General features: G+C 41.6%; 1 protein-coding gene across 5 annotated transcripts in view; it reads left to right on the forward strand.

Annotated features, from left to right (window-relative positions):
* TBX15 (T-box transcription factor 15) overlaps positions 1-16630 on the forward strand; it is a 169272-nt gene that overhangs the window by 139086 nt on the left and 13556 nt on the right. For all 5 annotated transcript variants that reach the window (XM_069090219.1, XM_069090220.1, XM_069090218.1 and 2 more), the window contains exon 7: positions 12419-12516. In XM_069090219.1, the coding sequence (XP_068946320.1) occupies positions 12419-12516 (98 nt within the window). The remainder of the gene's footprint in view (positions 1-12418; positions 12517-16630) is intronic.

Here is a 16630-nt window from a genome sequence, read left to right on the forward strand (position 1 = left end):
GAGAGAGAGAGAGAGAGAGAGAGAGAGAGAATAGAAGATGGGATAGGGGAGGAGAGAAGTAAGGAAGAGGGAATGGTTAAGAGCTGGAAAATCATCTTAGTTTGACAAAATCATCAGGGCAATTTTGAAAAATGAATAAACAATGAAATTGATTATCATTGAAATTAATTGCACTCATCAGCAGTCTGGGACACATAACATTTGAAACAGCAGATCCAGCTGTGAATGTTGGGGATTTCTGGGTATTTCTTGGTTCATAGAGGGAAAGGAGGATATCCTATATTCTCTAGCATCTGCAAGCCTTAGGAAGGAAGGGTATGATGTAAGGAGAGGCAGGAGGGGAAGGAGGGGAGGCCCAGCAACAGCTGTTTAGCAGTGGGATGGAACTTCTATTAAGCTTTTTCCACCTAGAAGTTAGGGAAGGAAAGGGACTCTTCTATAACTTACCCCTCTGCCTGACTTCTTGGTGAGGGCCTGATGATCCTGCCAATGCTTCATTTCTGGTTTTCATGAGCGGATGTGGGAGGTGTTATTGGTAAACCATTGACAAGGGAAGGAATAAGGCCCTTTGTAGGATGACTCACGGGAGGCAAAAGTCCTGGACTTGGGAAAGATTGTCTGCCAAGCCTATTCCAGAACTGGAAGGGCAAGGACTGAAATGGAAGCCAACACTGAGTTTCAAGTCTCACTGGCCTGAAGGAGGAAAGTACTGTGACCATCTTGCCAGATCACTGAAGGAGGAGTCCAGCCAGGTACTGCCCTGACATCAAAGGTCATGGCCAGAAGAATTGAAGGCAAGAAAAGGAAGCTAAAGGCATTTGAGCCCTTGTTGAATGTGAAAGTGCCTGCCTTGGTAAGGGAGTTGGTTACTTCTGCCAGGATTTTACTACTACCTTCATCTAGGTCAAGATGATTTTGGTCAACATCCAGGGAACATCTCCAAGCAAATGTAGGATCAAATGGAAGTTTATGAGCTGTCTGAAGACTGAGGATTTATGTGAATTTATCTTAGAAGTGCTAGGGAAAGTGAGGATCCCGGATTACCCCCTTGTATCTCCTCAACCACTGTTCTTCCAATCCAGGCTACTCTCCCCCTAGCCTCCATTGCATCTGGGAGGTACAGTCCCATCCTGTGAGGCATAGGCTCTCTCACCACTACTGCCCTTCCCCAAATTCCCACCAAATCATCGCTGTCAGGTCTTAAATTAGAAAGAGACATTGGCATTTCCAGAATCAGGGACCCTAGTATAATTGAGTGAGAAGTTTGTTACTAAGAAGATATTTTTACTTTATTCAAACAACCCTAAAACTCCTGGTTCTCTGTACTCTGCAGACTGCAAAGACCAGGAAAAAGCTGTATCCCAGGGGTAATTAGGGCAACTCCCTGTAACAAGGGCCAGAGAAGTTCCCTGACTTGTTCAGAGTCTGTGCAGCTCATCTCAGGTGTTCTCAGATGACTCTGTGTGCTTACAGGGAATGAGGTTTCTGTTGCTTTTTTGTCAAAGCTAGGGGGATATTGTGCTGGACCTGAAGTTCAAAAGACCTGAGCCACTTACTTCTATATGACTTAGGAAAGGTAACCTAACCACTGGCTGCCTCAGTGTCTTCATCTATAAAATGGAACTAATCATAGCACCTAGCTGCCAGGGATCTTGTGAAGATAAAATTAAGTCACTTTTGTTAAGCACGTTGTAAACCTTAAAGCATTAGATACATGCTAAACGCCAACTATAAAGAGTAGGGCCCACCCTTGAAGTTTGCATTTTTCTCCTCTTCTTTCTGTGCTCTCATCTCCCTTTCTGAATCATCTTCCTTGCTAGGAGATGAGTGCTCTTACTGTCACAGATGATTTGAAGGAATGACACTATAATGGTGGAATTTCAGGAACCACAACAGGTGTTATGGATATGGGGGATATTTTTGGATGATGGCACTTCACAGCTCCCCTCAAATCAGGCCAAGTAGAAGCCCTAATGAGGCCTGTCTCGTATAGTGGTGTGCTATCTCCCTTAGGCCCATGGCAGGATCCCCTTGTGATTTGAATATTATTTCCTTCATGGACAAAGGATTATGCAGCAAGGAAGAAAGATGTGAAAGCTCTGGGGGACTGGGCAATCTAGGATGTGAGGGCTATTATCAGATGCATAGAGCAGAGGTGACTAGCCAGGGATTGATAGCACAATGAAGGTTAACACCTTTGCTTCATACTTTTGGAGACAATAATATCCTACCAATCCCACATGACTGTTGTCAAGATACAACGAGATAACATATGTCAGTGTTTTGCAAACTTTAAAGCACTATATAAATGCTAGCTATTATCCTAGAAAAGGCACATTTGTTTCGGGTTAGGTTTCCGTTAAGACCTTGGAATAGAATTCCCCATTGGAAGTGCCCCAGCCCTTCCCTTCATCATCTCTCTGTAACCCTTTGAGGTGAATAAGAACAATGATACACCACTCATAGCCATCTTTTCTTTTCCTATAGCATCTTTTATCCAAGTTGCTCAGAAAACTTCTGAGATATTCAACAACTGTTTCAACAAACAACCACCACTGATGCATCAAGGGCATAATGTTAGGGGCTGGGGAGAGAAAGATGAAAAAAAATTACAGGGTCCCTGACTTCACGGAGCTTACAATTGAATGAGAAAAGGGGAAGATAAATGTATGGCTAAAAAAAGTGTAAGTTGAGACAAAATGTAATTAGGGGCCAAGGAGACATTTGGGGAATGAGCCAAAACTTTTAGATGGGGACCATCAGGGATGGTTTTATGGAGGAGGTGGTACCTGAACTGGGTGACTGGATGGCACAGTGGATAGAGTGGGTTTGGAATCAGGAAGACTCACCTTCCTGAGTTCAAATCCAGCCTCAGACATGTATTAGCTGTGTGACCCTGGGTAAGTCACTTAACCCTGTTTGCTCCAATTACTTATTTATAAAATGAACTGGAGAAGGAAATTGCAAGCCACTCTAGTATCTTTGCCAAGAAAGCCCCAAAATGGGGTCATGAAGAGTCAGACACTACTGAAATGATTCTACAACAACAGTGGTACTTGAGTTAAGCCTTGAAGACAGAGGAGGATTTCAGTAGGCAGAGCTGGAGAGGGCAGCATTGAAAGCATCTCTACATATAGAGATGGGAAGTGGAGGATGGCAGAGTGATACTGGGAAAGGGAAGCAGGGCAGATTGACTGGAATGTAGAATGCATGAAAGAGAATGCTATGAAGTGGGACTAGAAAGGCAAGTTTCTTGAAATCTTAGAAAAGCTAGGTTCTTGGAGGCTTAAAATGCTAGGTTTGGATGGCAATAGGGAGCTTTGGGAATGTTTCTCATTAAGGAGTGACAAGTGTGTTGGGAAGCTAATTTAGGCAGTTATGTGAAGAGTAGACTGTCAGTGGAAGAGACTGGAGATAGGACAGCCAATTACCAGCCTATTACAATTCTATAGGTGAGAAGTGATGGGATCTGAACTGGGGAGTTATAGCGTGAATGGAGAAGATGGGATGCTTGCCAGGGATACAGACTGCATTTGGAAACTGATTAACTCAATCATTAAAATCCACCAAAATCCTTCGGAAGCTCATGGGTTTAAGCAATGTTTTCCCCATTTTACAGATGGTAAAATAGGTAATGCCGAGGCCAAGGAAATTTCCCAATTTGCATAAATGTTCAGTGACAAAACCCAGAAAAGAACTTAAATCTCCGAGTTGGGGACCAGTTTGTCCGACACTAGGTCACATACCCTCTCTAAACCCGTTGCTCACATGCTGCTTGACTCATTTTGCAAGCTGAGATCCAGTTGGCCAATCATAAACTCTTTCAACCACTGTGCTTTTCCAAGTGTCTCTCTCCCAGCGAGTATCTATATTTTCATTTATTCTCCCAGGAGGCATTAGTTATGTTTTTCCATGTTGAACCTCCTTCTATTCTTTCCTTGCAACATTTCCAGCCTCCTTGGATTTTGCATGATTTTTCTGTTGTGACTGGCATGGATAGGGCCTGCCGTGTGGGCCAACCTGTGGATTTAATCACTGTTCTCCTTGCTTTCCTTCTCAATCACGGTTATAGATATGGTCCTAGGTGACCAGACCTAAATAGACTCCTAGCAACATCCAGTCAAATATCTCCTCTCCATTTAATTCATAATCATTTATCATTTCTCCTGGCTTAACAGAAGGTTAAAATATTTTTTGTCTTGTTATTTGCACTCCCTACCCTGTCATGAGCTTTTTCCACTATTGTCCTCTTGGTCATGTTGTATTGCCAGAAAAAGTTGGCAATCGTTTTGTTATCTATGGCTCTTGACCAGTGACGGTGTCATCTAACAGGGTGATGTCTTTGTAATGGCTAACATATTGGAGCCTGTGATAATGAGGCCCACTGTGGCTTGAGGGACATGTTTTTTTGTTCTCTGAGGAGAGAATTTGAGGATCAGACCTAGGTAATATATTGTTTCCTTAACATTTAATCCAGAGCTAGAGGAAAGGAGGGGCAATGAGTTGGACTGCAGGGAAGCAGGAGTACTTTCTTATATTACGAGTGTCAGAAATTAGTCCATCATAGTTCCTTTTCTTTGGGCTAGGAACAACTTGAATTTTTGACTTCATTGGTCAACTGGACACCAGTGGTTCTGTCCCATAAAAGCCATCCCCAGGGCTGTCTCTGTGGCCATGTGGAAAGTATTATACCATCATTCTTCTCAGCTAGGTAGTGGGCCTCTGTCAGTTTGTGGTTCCTCCAAATATCCCCAAGATGACAAGACAGTCTCAGCAGTCTGGATGAAGAAGCCAAACCCTGATCCAGTGAAAGAGAAGGAGGGGTTGGGGGTAGAGGGCTTTCTCAAGTTATCTTCTGTTTGACCTCTTTTCTTGTGGAATGAAAAATGGCCTTGTCTCTCTCTAGCTCATGCCCCCTATATCACGCATGGCACCAGGAAATTGGCTATGGAGGAAAGGAAAGGACCAATCTAGAGTAATGAAATCAGGTATTTGAATGGCAAAGAGTAAAAAGAAAGTAAATAGAATGAAAAAAAAATTAAGGCAATCCCCATTCCTGAGTCAAATTGAAAGCAGAAGTTGTACGTTAATGTGATGCCTGGTGGGATTATGAATATTGTTCTAGTTATTGAACATTTACTGAACACCAAAGGGATGCCCCCACCATTCTTTTGGAATGAGTCGGTTGGAAGGCAATCCCTTACAGGCTGGCTCTTTTCCCAAAATAGTTGATTCTGAGGCATTACCAGTTTGCAAATGAGGGGCCCTCTGTCTTTATTCTCTCTCCCTCCTTCCCCACACGTTAAGAAGTTTCTGTTTGCTTAGCCAGGAGTAGTTTGCAGAACCCAGAGTGGAGAAGATTGGAGTACTAAGCAGTGAAGAAGTGGCGATTATGGCAAAATGGCTTAAGAAAGAGGATTTGGACCTCTAGGAGGGGGAAGCAAAAGGGAGAGAGGGAAAAGGGGGACACTTGCCAACTTGACCGTCTTCTGGAGTAAAAGCCTTACTGATAGCATTCAGCAGACCCAGAGCAGTTGAGCATGTGGAAAGTGTTAGTGGCACACAGATACCTGGGACAGCTTAAAGGATTTCTCCTCCCACCCCCTTTCACTTTTTAGACAATGGAATCGCTTTGCATATGATTCTTTTATAGAGCTAGGAGTAGGTGTATTGAGGAGCTAGTCAAAAAGCCAGAACACAGGCTCAGCCCTGGAAGAGCTATTCAAAGTAACTGAATATGTTAAGGCAGCAGTGGCAAAGACTCTTAAGAGAAAGGTCAAGGTCAGATACACCAAAGATCAGAATGGTTGATGCACATTTGGGGCTTAGGCTTTGCTGAGGGTAGTTATCCCCATGGAAAAAAAGAGCAAATGTTGAAAGAGATCTGAAACTCACCTCTACCCCTGAATCAAAGATGGATTCAGATGGAGAAACAACTCCCATCTCCCTCATAAAAGCCTGTGGGGTCTGTTTTAGTCCCCTTCTTTTTTGATTGTCTGGTTGTCATCCATTTGGGAACCCCAAAGAATGAGGAGGATATATGTTTGAAGTTTATGAAAACATGAGTGATGTGGATAGTGTGAACAAAAAAAAAAGAGGTCGCTAGATCCTGGCATGTTAAAACTAATGAAGTTCGTCTGAATCCAAAAGGAGGTGTTTTAGGACAAAGGGACCACTGTGGAGTAAACAAACATATGGCACTTATAACTCAAAGATATGGCACAATAGGAAAATATGGACAAATTCAAAAAGGATTTGGGGGAGGTTCATGAATGACAGATCCACGAGAAGATCAAAGCTCGAGACAGGAGCAAGTGCATCACTCAAGTTTTTGGGCAATTATGACCTTTTACAAATGCCCTGTGGTGTTACTGTCAGAGACAGATTACTGGGTTGGAAAAACCATGGCTATGATTAAGTCTGGCATTTCTAGCGTTATGTTCTTATATTTAAAGTACATTTATTTTGATGAAGACAGTAGAGAAATCTGCTAGGAACATTCTTCAGGGTTTGGGGGGTAGATGCCTCTTCCTATTTTCCCAAGTGGCAATGGGAATGATGTCTTAATGTTTCATGGTAAGCAGAGAGGTGACGGCAGTAGTAATTTCAATTTCCCAGCTTCTAAGTAGCATTCCTCTTCCATATTCTAGTTGTCTTCCAGTTCTCTTCCCATATTTGTAGAATTCTGTGTGGTTTTCTCTCACATTGTTGACCATCAGCAAACATTCTGTAATCAGAGGGTATATTTTACCAGTCAATCATTCAGTTGTAGTCATTTGACTTTCTTTTACCTATAAAGCCCTGTCTGAGGTACTCCTTGGGGGAGGTCTCCTTGATATTGGAGATATTATCGTTACTAAGAGGCTAAACATAATCCTTTTTTCCAGTAAAGATTCTACTTTCTATCTTGATATTGAAAAATGCAGAGTTTAGATTGTAAGCTCCTTAATGATGGGGCTTGTTTTTGCCCTTTTTATTTTGATATCTCCAGTACTTGACATAGTCTCTGGCACATAGTAGGTACTTGACAAATGCCTTTAAGGTCAATGTATTCCACTTCTCATATTCCCCATCAACTTGGATCAGTCGTTTATCCTAAAATATAAAAGGGTGGGCTTTGTTTTTGGAGAATATTAAACTATTGATGTTATTGGAGGTAAACACCAAACTGTCTCCTCAGGTCAGACTACATCTGGAATACTGCATACAGGTCCAGGTGTGGCACATTTTTAAAGAAACACTGAAAAATTAGAGGGAGATCAGAATGAGAAAACATCTAAAAACCACTCAGTATTAAGGATCCATTTGGAGAAGAGAAGACCAAGAAGAGACATACATGATAGAAGATACAGGGAGGTGGGGGTAGACCTGTTCTAAGTTTATTCTAAAAGGCAAAAATGACATCAGTAGTTCACAACAAAAAAGTCACATTATGTCACACTTTAGGGTTTTCGAAGGGCTTTTTCCTCCATGACTGGTGAGGTAGGAAGTTCAAGTGTTTGAATTCCTATTTTATCAATAAGGGAATTGAGGCTTTAAAAGGAGTGAAATGGCGTGCAAAGTTATGCTCGTTATTATATGAACTCTTTTTCCTCCACAATGTTGCTTTGAATAAGGAGGAAAAATAAAAGGTGAGATTTTGGCTTAACAGTGAGAGCTAACAGTAAGAGCTGTCCAATGGCGCAGTAAACAGTGACTGGATGGCCGTCTGTGAGAAGTGCTGCAGAGGGCATTCCTACGATGTGTGGGAGGTCCGATTATAAGATCTCCAAAATGTGATTTGCCCATTCTATCTTTTGGCTACATTTGAGTCTGGACTAAATGATCATTTTCCTCTGTCGAATTATCTCTATTTACATATATTTGTTAGAGCATTTACAACATCCTGCCATGTTCCTGTTCTATTTTTGTCGATGTAAAATATAATCTGCTCTGTAGTTTGGGGACACCTCGGAGCAAACAAATATCCCCCCTCTCACATCTTACCATCACCATTGGTGTGTGTTACTTTTGTTGTTGTTCATTTGCTTTATTTTATCTTCTTTTGAGCTAAATTTTAAAAAGTTAAATTAAAATTCAATTCAATTAAAAAAACCCTCTCACAATAAATATGTATATTTATGCCCAAAATGTAGGTCTCACTCTGCATATTGAATCCATCACCTATCTCTCGGGAGATGGATAATATGGTCCATCATCAGTCTTCTGGAATCGTGGTGGTGGTGGTAGTGTGTGTGTGTGTGTGTGTGTGTATTATTAAAAAAGAATGGAGATGGAAGCAGCCTAGATAAACATCTTTCCATTTGCAATTCAAAGGGAATCAGAAGCTATTGTTACAGTGGCCAGTAGAAGATCCAAAATTAGGTTCTGGGGGATCAGAGCTAAGTCTTCTATGCCTTTTTGTCTGCTGAGGCTGGGCTTAAATTTCTTTCCCCCTCTCCTTGTTGCTTAGGAGCTCTCTCCCTCCAACAAATCATTGTCCATGATGTATTCAGCATTGAGGTGGGCTGTCCATGTGAAGAGGTCTTCTGTTTTGACTTTTATCAGATTAACAGCTAATAAACACTAGGCAATACCCTCCCCTCAGAACTTTTTCTTAAAATACAGGTTGGATTTGCCAACCCTTGTGTATTTAAAACCTCTGAGATGCCAGGGATGACAATAGAAAGTTAGCTGATAAAGAAAAGTAGCTACGCAAAGAAAATGGTTTCTAACACAAAACACCAATTAACGTTTTAGAAACCCAAGGAAAGGGATTCTGAAGGCTCTTCTATGAAAAAGATGCTGCTTTACACTTGTCACACATCTCTAACTTTGTTCCCTTGGTGTACAGGGGCTGAATATAACTGGAATAATAACAATAGCTACCTTTGCCCCTTACATTTTTATAGAATGCTTCACATAACTCAGTTCATTTGCTCCTTGCAGCAACTTTGTGAAGTTAGATATTTTTATCCCCATTTTACAGATGAAGAAACTGATGCTGAGAGAAGGATGAAGTGACTTGCCAGTTTTTCACACAGTGAGTTAGTGTCAGAGTTAGGATTCTGCTGAACTCCAAGTCCCAGACTGTTTCTAGTGCATCAGGATACATGGAAATGAACCACATGGAGGAGCCGGGAGTGCTCTGAGATCAAGCATGGAGATCCCAACTCAGAAGGGCAGGGACTCAACAAGTCCATAGTTTAGGGCTGTCTGCTGTATGATTTTCCTTCAATCATTCAAGAAATATCTATTAAGGGGCAACTAGGTGGTGCAGTGAGTCAAGAGGACCTGAGTTCAAATTCGACCCCAGATACTTAACACTTACTAACCGTGCGACCTTGGGCAAGTCACTTAACCCCCATTGCCCTGAATTCCCCCCTTGAAAAAAAACGAAAGCAAAATTTATTAAGTATGTACAATATGCCAGGAGATGCGCTAAACACTGGGGATATAAAAAGGCAAAAGCACAAACTTTTGTTATGACATATAAACAAATATAGACATATACAATGAAACTCAACACACAGATATGAAATGCCTTTTGTTGTTGTTCAGTCATTTTTCAGTCTTGTCCGACTCTTTGTGACCGTTTGAGGTTTTCTTGGCAAAGGTACTGGAGTGGTTTTCCATTTTCTTCCCTAACTCATTTTACACATGAGGAAAATGAGGTAAACAGGGTGAAGTGACTTGCCCAGGGTCACACTGCTAGTAAGTATCTGAGATTGGATTTGAATTCTCAGAGATAAGTCTTCCTGCCTCCAGACCTGACACTCTATCCACTGTGCCACCCAGCTGCCCATAAAATGCCTGCTTTATGCCAGGGATTGGGAAGGTAACAACGTTTAGAAAAAATAAAGTCCTTGTCTAAGAATCAGAGAAGGCCCACAAACCAGAAACTTTGTTCCAGATTTAACTTGCCTCCCCAATCCCAAATTCCCTTTTGAGGAGAGGAAGCCTCACTAAGAGACTGCCTGTTAGGAAATCTAGTTACTTCTGAATTAATGCGTTTTTCATATGTGTTTTAGAGAGACAATTGGATGAGTATAAAAGCATGTGTCCCTTCCCTCCCCCCCAAATTGGAAAGATTTCCATTTCAGCCAGATCCAGAAGCAAACTGTCTAAAAACACTTGCCCTAAAGGTCTTCTGAATCTTCTTGTAGTCAGAGAAGCCCAAGAATCCGATCCCAAACTCTACTCATCTGGTTTCCAGCCTGATTCCTTAATCCTGGGGGTTTGGGGAAATATTAGGAAGAACTGTATTTGGCTTTGGAAGCATTTCCTACTTCTCTGCTTTTCACGGACCAACTCCACTGCAAGGACTGTTCTCCCCTAGAATGCTTGGTTTTCTTTAGGACTCAGCCCAACCATTGCCATCTACATGAGGCCACTCCTAATCTCCCCAGCTGTTAGTGCTCCCTTTCATTCACTTGTATCTATTTTGTATAACTTAGCTTTGCAAACTTCAAAGTACTGTACAGAAATTCTAGCTATTATTATATGCATCTACATACATGTTGTCTTTCTCATAAGCTTTCTCTTCATGGGTGACAACCATTTCTCTTGTCTTTGCACACTCAGTACTTAAAGTAGTATCTAGCACCACTGTAGGTATTTAATAATTGCTTGGTGATTGATTGACTATTTGATTCCTGGTACATTCAGAAATCATTGGATTCAGATCACCTCTTCTAGCTGAAAGAAGAAAATCTATTGATCATGCCCTTAAGGCATCTATCTTCCATTGACTGGCCTTCCTTCACTACTTTTTAAAAATTTATCTCTTTTAATTTTGGGAGGGAGAGAGGCAAGGAAATCCGGGTTAAGTGACTTGCCCAAGGTCACACAGCTAGTAAGTGTCAAGTGTGTGAGACCAGATTTGAGCTCAGGTCCTCCTGACTCCAGGGCCAGTGCTCTATTCACTGCACCCCGTAGCTGTCCTGCCTTCCTTCATTGCTGGCAGTTTTTTAATACTATGTATGAATGAATGAATGAGTAAAGACATTATTAAGCACTTATTATATACAAAACACTGGAGGTACAAATAAAGACAGTCCCTCTTCTCAAGAACTTTCCTGGTCCCCTGGAATTCTATTGCTTTTCCTCTGTTAACTCTTTCCTACTTGTCCTATATCCTGTTTGCATTCTGTGTAAGTTGTTTGTATGTTGCCTTCCTCGTTAGACTATGAACACTTTGAGGACAGAGCCTGTCTTTTACCTTTCTTTGTATTTCTAGTGCTAAGCACAGTATCTGGCACATAGTAGGTACTTAAAAATGTTTATTTATGGAGTGACTGATAAATGGGGGAGGCAGCCCATATGGAAGATTTTAACTGCAAGTCTGATGGAAAAGTCCTGTGATCCTTAGGGTACACTGGCAAAACTGAATGGTGATGTGTCTTCTTCAGTTTCTGATTATGAATTATTCGGTGGCAAATGGCCTTTGCCACAAAGGACTTTAGTGGCAAGACCTGTCTTTTCTGGGTTTTCAGAAGCTGTGCTATAGCACCTGCAGCAGCAGATGCCAGGCTGTATCTTTAAAGGATGGCACTGGGTTGGAAGCATTGCTATTCCCAAGGTTCTTGGGTTCAGGGTCCTGGGCTGTTTCCATTAGGGTCTGAGAGGAGATGGTGGTCAAAGAAGTGGTGGTGGTTTGACCTTCCTGGCATGTACTGCATCCTGTAGACCCCACAGGGTGGCATCTTTACTAGCCTTGCTTCTCTGTTCTGTGGGTGGCTGTTGTTGGAGCTGGCTGGCCCTTCTCTACAGGAGTTGCTTCCCCAAATGTTGGCTATGAGGGCTAGGCTGTAAGCGGAACCAGTCATCTCGGGGCTGCTACCATTTCCAGGGCTCCTGTGCCTAAATCTGTATCACCTGGATTTGTTCATCTATTAAATCTTTTAAGCCATTGATATTCTAAAGATCGCTGCCTTGTCCATTGGGACAATCAGGCATGATTGGTAGCCATTAAGATAGAGAGAAGAAAGTTCTTACTATTTTTGGATTTCAAAGGGAGGTAAAGGGGACATTAGGTAGTTACTTAACATTACACTCAATGTCATTGGAAGATTTAGAAGTAAGACCCAACATGTTTAATGCTTGAGTGTTTTTCTTATCTAACTGGAGGCACTTCCTGCAGGGTGATACTACCCGCTAGGAGGTCAGAATGAAATAGCCTTAGGCTCTTGGACTGGTTTCTAGATAATCTCAAACTGGGCAAATTTCTTTTTTTTGTTGTTGTTTCTGCGAGCTGACAGCATCAGCACATTGTGCTTTTCTAGGCTAATTTACTCTGGCAGAGGTGATCTCTCAGCGGTGAGGGATGCACCCACCGCTCGCCAGGTGAGAGAAGTTAGGCCTGTCCTTTCTGTTGAACTCAATGCATTTCTTGGCCCTATTTATGTCTTCTTCACCTGACTTTCTTCTCATTCCATAGGACTGGACTGGAGGCCATAATGGAAACATATGCTTTCTGGAGACCACCTGTGCGCACACTGACCTTCGAGGATTTCACCACCATGCAGAAACAGCAAGGTAAGCCCCTGGAAAATGGTCACTGAGTGGGGACAGGGTGGAGTCAGGGGAGGGCCGAGGCACAGGATTTGAGTTGGGACATCTGGCCTCCAGTTGAGTCATGGGATTGTGCTGACGGCTATGAAATTAAGAGAACCTGGGACCCACATAAATAACTGGAGTGTCATCACTTGGCGGGACGGGATGGGAACAACCCCTCAGATCTGATCCTGTTAGGTAGCACTTTGGTCTTCAGAAGCCACCTCAGTGGCCCCAGTGAGGAAGGTTGGTCACTTCATTTTTCCTCCTTTTCCTCCTAAGGTTTTAATAGAACGCTGGTCATTTATATATTTTCCTACAATGTTATTTCTGCTATCAATATGATTGTCTTTTTATAGGTGAGGATCCCGGGGCATAGAGAGAAATGGGTGTAATCATTTGCTTCAGGCCTCCCAGTGATTGGGGGAAGTTAATACTGACTCTCTACCCCTTCTTCTGTTTTAGCCCACTGAGACTCCCCACCTCCCTTGCTTATTACCTTATGTTTTATTTGGAACGAGATTGTTCTCAAGGAAAGATGTGGAGAGCTTCCAAAAGAATTGCCTGAAAATAAGTTGCACATATTTCAAGTGAAACCTCAGATGCAGCTGGCTTATATGCACTCTCTGTTTTCCTTTTAAACAGGCTTTTCTGCCTTCCTTTCTTCCAACTCCTGTCTTCTGTAGTCTAGAACCATGGTTTCAAACTCAAAAAGAAATGGGAGCCAGTAATTTGTACGTGAGGATCCCTGGGGGCTGTATATTGGCTTCGTTTTAAAATGTAACATCATTTCTATATTGGGACAACTAGGTGGTACAGTGGGTAGGGCACTGGGACTGGAGTCAGGAAAAACTCATCTTCCTAAATTCAAATATGACCTCAGACATTTATTAACTGTATGACCCTGGGCAAGTCACATCACCCTGTTTGCCTCTGTTTCTTTATCAGTCAAATGAACTGGAGAAGGAAATGGCAAACGATTTCAGTATCTCTGCCAAGAAAACCCCAAATGGGACATGAAGAATCAGACATAACCAAAAAATAATTGAGCAAGAAGAGTCTACATATTATTGTATTTTAATTTATTTTGTTAAACGTTTCCCAGTGATGTTTTAATCTGGTTGGTGCCCCACTGAGGAGCATTTCAGACTGGGTGTATGGACTGTGGGCTGAGTGCTTGATACCTCTGGTCTAGATTAGAGGCTAGGGTTGGTAAGCTAGATCCTGTGTACCTGAAATCAGCATCCAGGTTCTCTGGCATCTGTAATGTCAAAATGAAAATTGCTACAAGACCTTTGAGACAGCTCTCCTAAAAGGTTATCACCAATCAGGAGTGTGTTGGAGCCAGCTCAGACAGGCTCAGTAAAACCACTTGTTAAGTTTTAAGTGTGAGCATTTGCACCTCAGAAATCAGCTGAGGCTGCAAATCATTGCTTGATTTATTGTTTTGTTGATTGTGTAGACTTAAAGTGATAGAGAAAACATTAGTAATGCAGACTGAACTTAAAAAAGTGTCTGCAGTGTTTTATTTTTCTGGAGAGCTGGTCGTTAAACATTTTCTAGCACACCACTGCTAACCATAGTTGGTGATGCTTTTAGTCCGAAGGTTCTTAACCTTTTTTTGTGTCATGGCAATCTGATGAAGCCTATTTATCCCTTCTCAGGATTAAGATTTTTTTTTTAAAGAATGCAGAAACCATGGCTACGTTTTCTATACAAAGATTGAAAAAGGGAAAGAAATATGAAGGATTGGGAGGGGTGGAGGAAGTTGGTTTGATTGGATACAGAACAACACATCCTATGTGGTAAACTGATCATACCATGTGTTTACTGTCACTGATCAAAATGGTGCCATTTGACCAAATCATAAAGGTTTTCTCCCCACTCTGATCTTTGGTGACAGTTATTTAGATAGTCAAATCCATTTAGCAAACTGTGCTCTAGCTACCCACTCTCATGTCTGCTATCTGATTAGCCCACACAGAACTGATGGAGAGGTAGTGCACATTTGCAGATTTTTTTCTAGAAGCCAGGTTTATGTTTTGTTTTATTTCTGAGGTGAGTAACCTGCTTACTTCTATCAACTTTAGGAAGAGGGCTGTGAACTTATTTTCTCTTGTTCCATAGGGTGGCTTTCCAAGTTAGAGCAGAAGTAGCAGTCTGCACCAGGACTTTTAGCAAGTATATCACCATCAAGGCAAGGCAGCAATATCTTGGGAATGGTACTCAGTGACTTGCTGGGTTTAGTTATTTCATTCCCACCCCCTCCAGATACTATCTTCCTCAAGTCTTTGCATTTATCCACCACCATATAAATGAGAGCAAAATTACTAACGGGCAATCCATGATCTAATGGCATACTTATGATACACAACCAACTGAGAAACTTAGATGGATTTATGACCTTCTTAGTATAGGCATTCCTCCAATGCAGATTTCAACTTTGCATATGTATAACCAGTGTGATTTGCATTCATTACTTTCTGCAAATTCCTTACAAAAGATTCACTCAGTGTGTTAGAAGTCTTCTCTTATTTCTTGTAGCACCTTGAGGGTGCTCATGTAGTACCAGGTTGTCCATTCTTGCTTGATAAATGCATCTCCTTTTTCATTATCAAGTGTTCTTGGTGATGCTTTTTCCCCTGCACTTTTTGAGCACAAATTCTTACTGGTAATATGCTACAACCTGGTTACCCTCACCATGCACCTTTCCATCTCCCCTGTGCACTCTCCATGCTCATAGTAAAGTTAAATGACTCACTCAAGTCTATGAATATTCAGGTTTACTACACTTAGAAAACATATTGGTTTAAAAGAAGCTACACTCTTAGAGCATGATGTCATCACTGAAATCCACTTATTATCAGGGGAACAAGAAAGAACCTGGGATTATTGAATACACATGGTAAGGGGATGGGGCAATAGGAAAAGCCAAGAATCTATTAAATAGTTTAATTGGTATATATTTTTGAACTTCAGACTGAACTTGATCCAGATTCTCATGATTAAAAACTCTGTGGCTTAGTTCCTTGACTTTGACAAAGGATGTAAAATCACCAACAATCTCATCCCTCCTCCCTAAAGCCTAAGGGTTCCAGTAACTCTGGGCAATGTCACTCATAAAAGAGAGGAACGAGGTTCTGCTTCTCTGTATGGAATTATTTTGTGTCTCTCCAGAAGCAGAGAGGAGGAGTGGTTGTCTACTGAAAACATCAATGGCAAATTGGTTGCTTAACAAGTTCTTCTTAGTAGAGAAAGAGAATATTAAGATGTGTCTATACACTACTGGACATTTGGATAAGCATGGAAATGTTCAGCTATCCAGATGTTTTGCCTAGCTGGCACCAATTATCTGAATATTTGGAAATACTCCTTGGGAAAAAAAGAAGAATTTTTTTGGTTTGTTTTTAATTCAGATGCTGCCATAGTGTAGACACGGCTTCATGTGCCAGTGTTGAAGGGAATAGATTCACTTTTCTTTATAGGTTAAGATTGGATCAGTTTTACTTATGGAAGCAGCAATGAACATAAATGCTAATTACCAAGGGAATTCAGAAAGAACTTGCAATTATGGAATATATATGCTAAGAGGATGGGTTAAGGAAAAAGACAAGAACCCACTGAAACATTTAGTTGGTATGGATCCTCAGAGAGGGCCCAGGATCATTTTAACTTTCAGTCTCAGTCCCATTGACAACAGATGGTCAAAAATTCTTAGGATCTTCTAACATCTGACATTGGTGACAGGAATAAACCTAGGTATTTAAAACTTAATGGCCAGCGGTGGCTAGGTAGTGCGCTGAATAGAGCACTGGCCCTGGAGTCAGGAGGACCTGAGTTCAAATCAGATCTCTGACACTTAACACACACAAAAAAATAGCTGTGTGATCATGGGCAAGTCACTTAACCCCAACTACCCTCCAAAAAGCAAAAACAAACAAACAAAAAAACAAACCCTCAATGTCCCCAAGTATTTTGATGACAGTAGGATGACTGTCTTCTGGAAGATATGGGAGCTATTTAGCCTGGAAAAGGCGGGTCTGGGGATACAAGTGCTAAATGCTTCTTGATTCATTGTTGATTGAAATGGAAATCG

The sequence above is a fragment of the Petaurus breviceps genome, unplaced genomic scaffold (assembly GCF_028583685.1).
Source record: "Petaurus breviceps papuanus isolate PSGF00001 unplaced genomic scaffold, PetGlider_PUasm1.0 186, whole genome shotgun sequence".
In the NCBI taxonomy this organism is placed as follows: domain Eukaryota; kingdom Metazoa; phylum Chordata; class Mammalia; order Diprotodontia; family Petauridae; genus Petaurus; species Petaurus breviceps.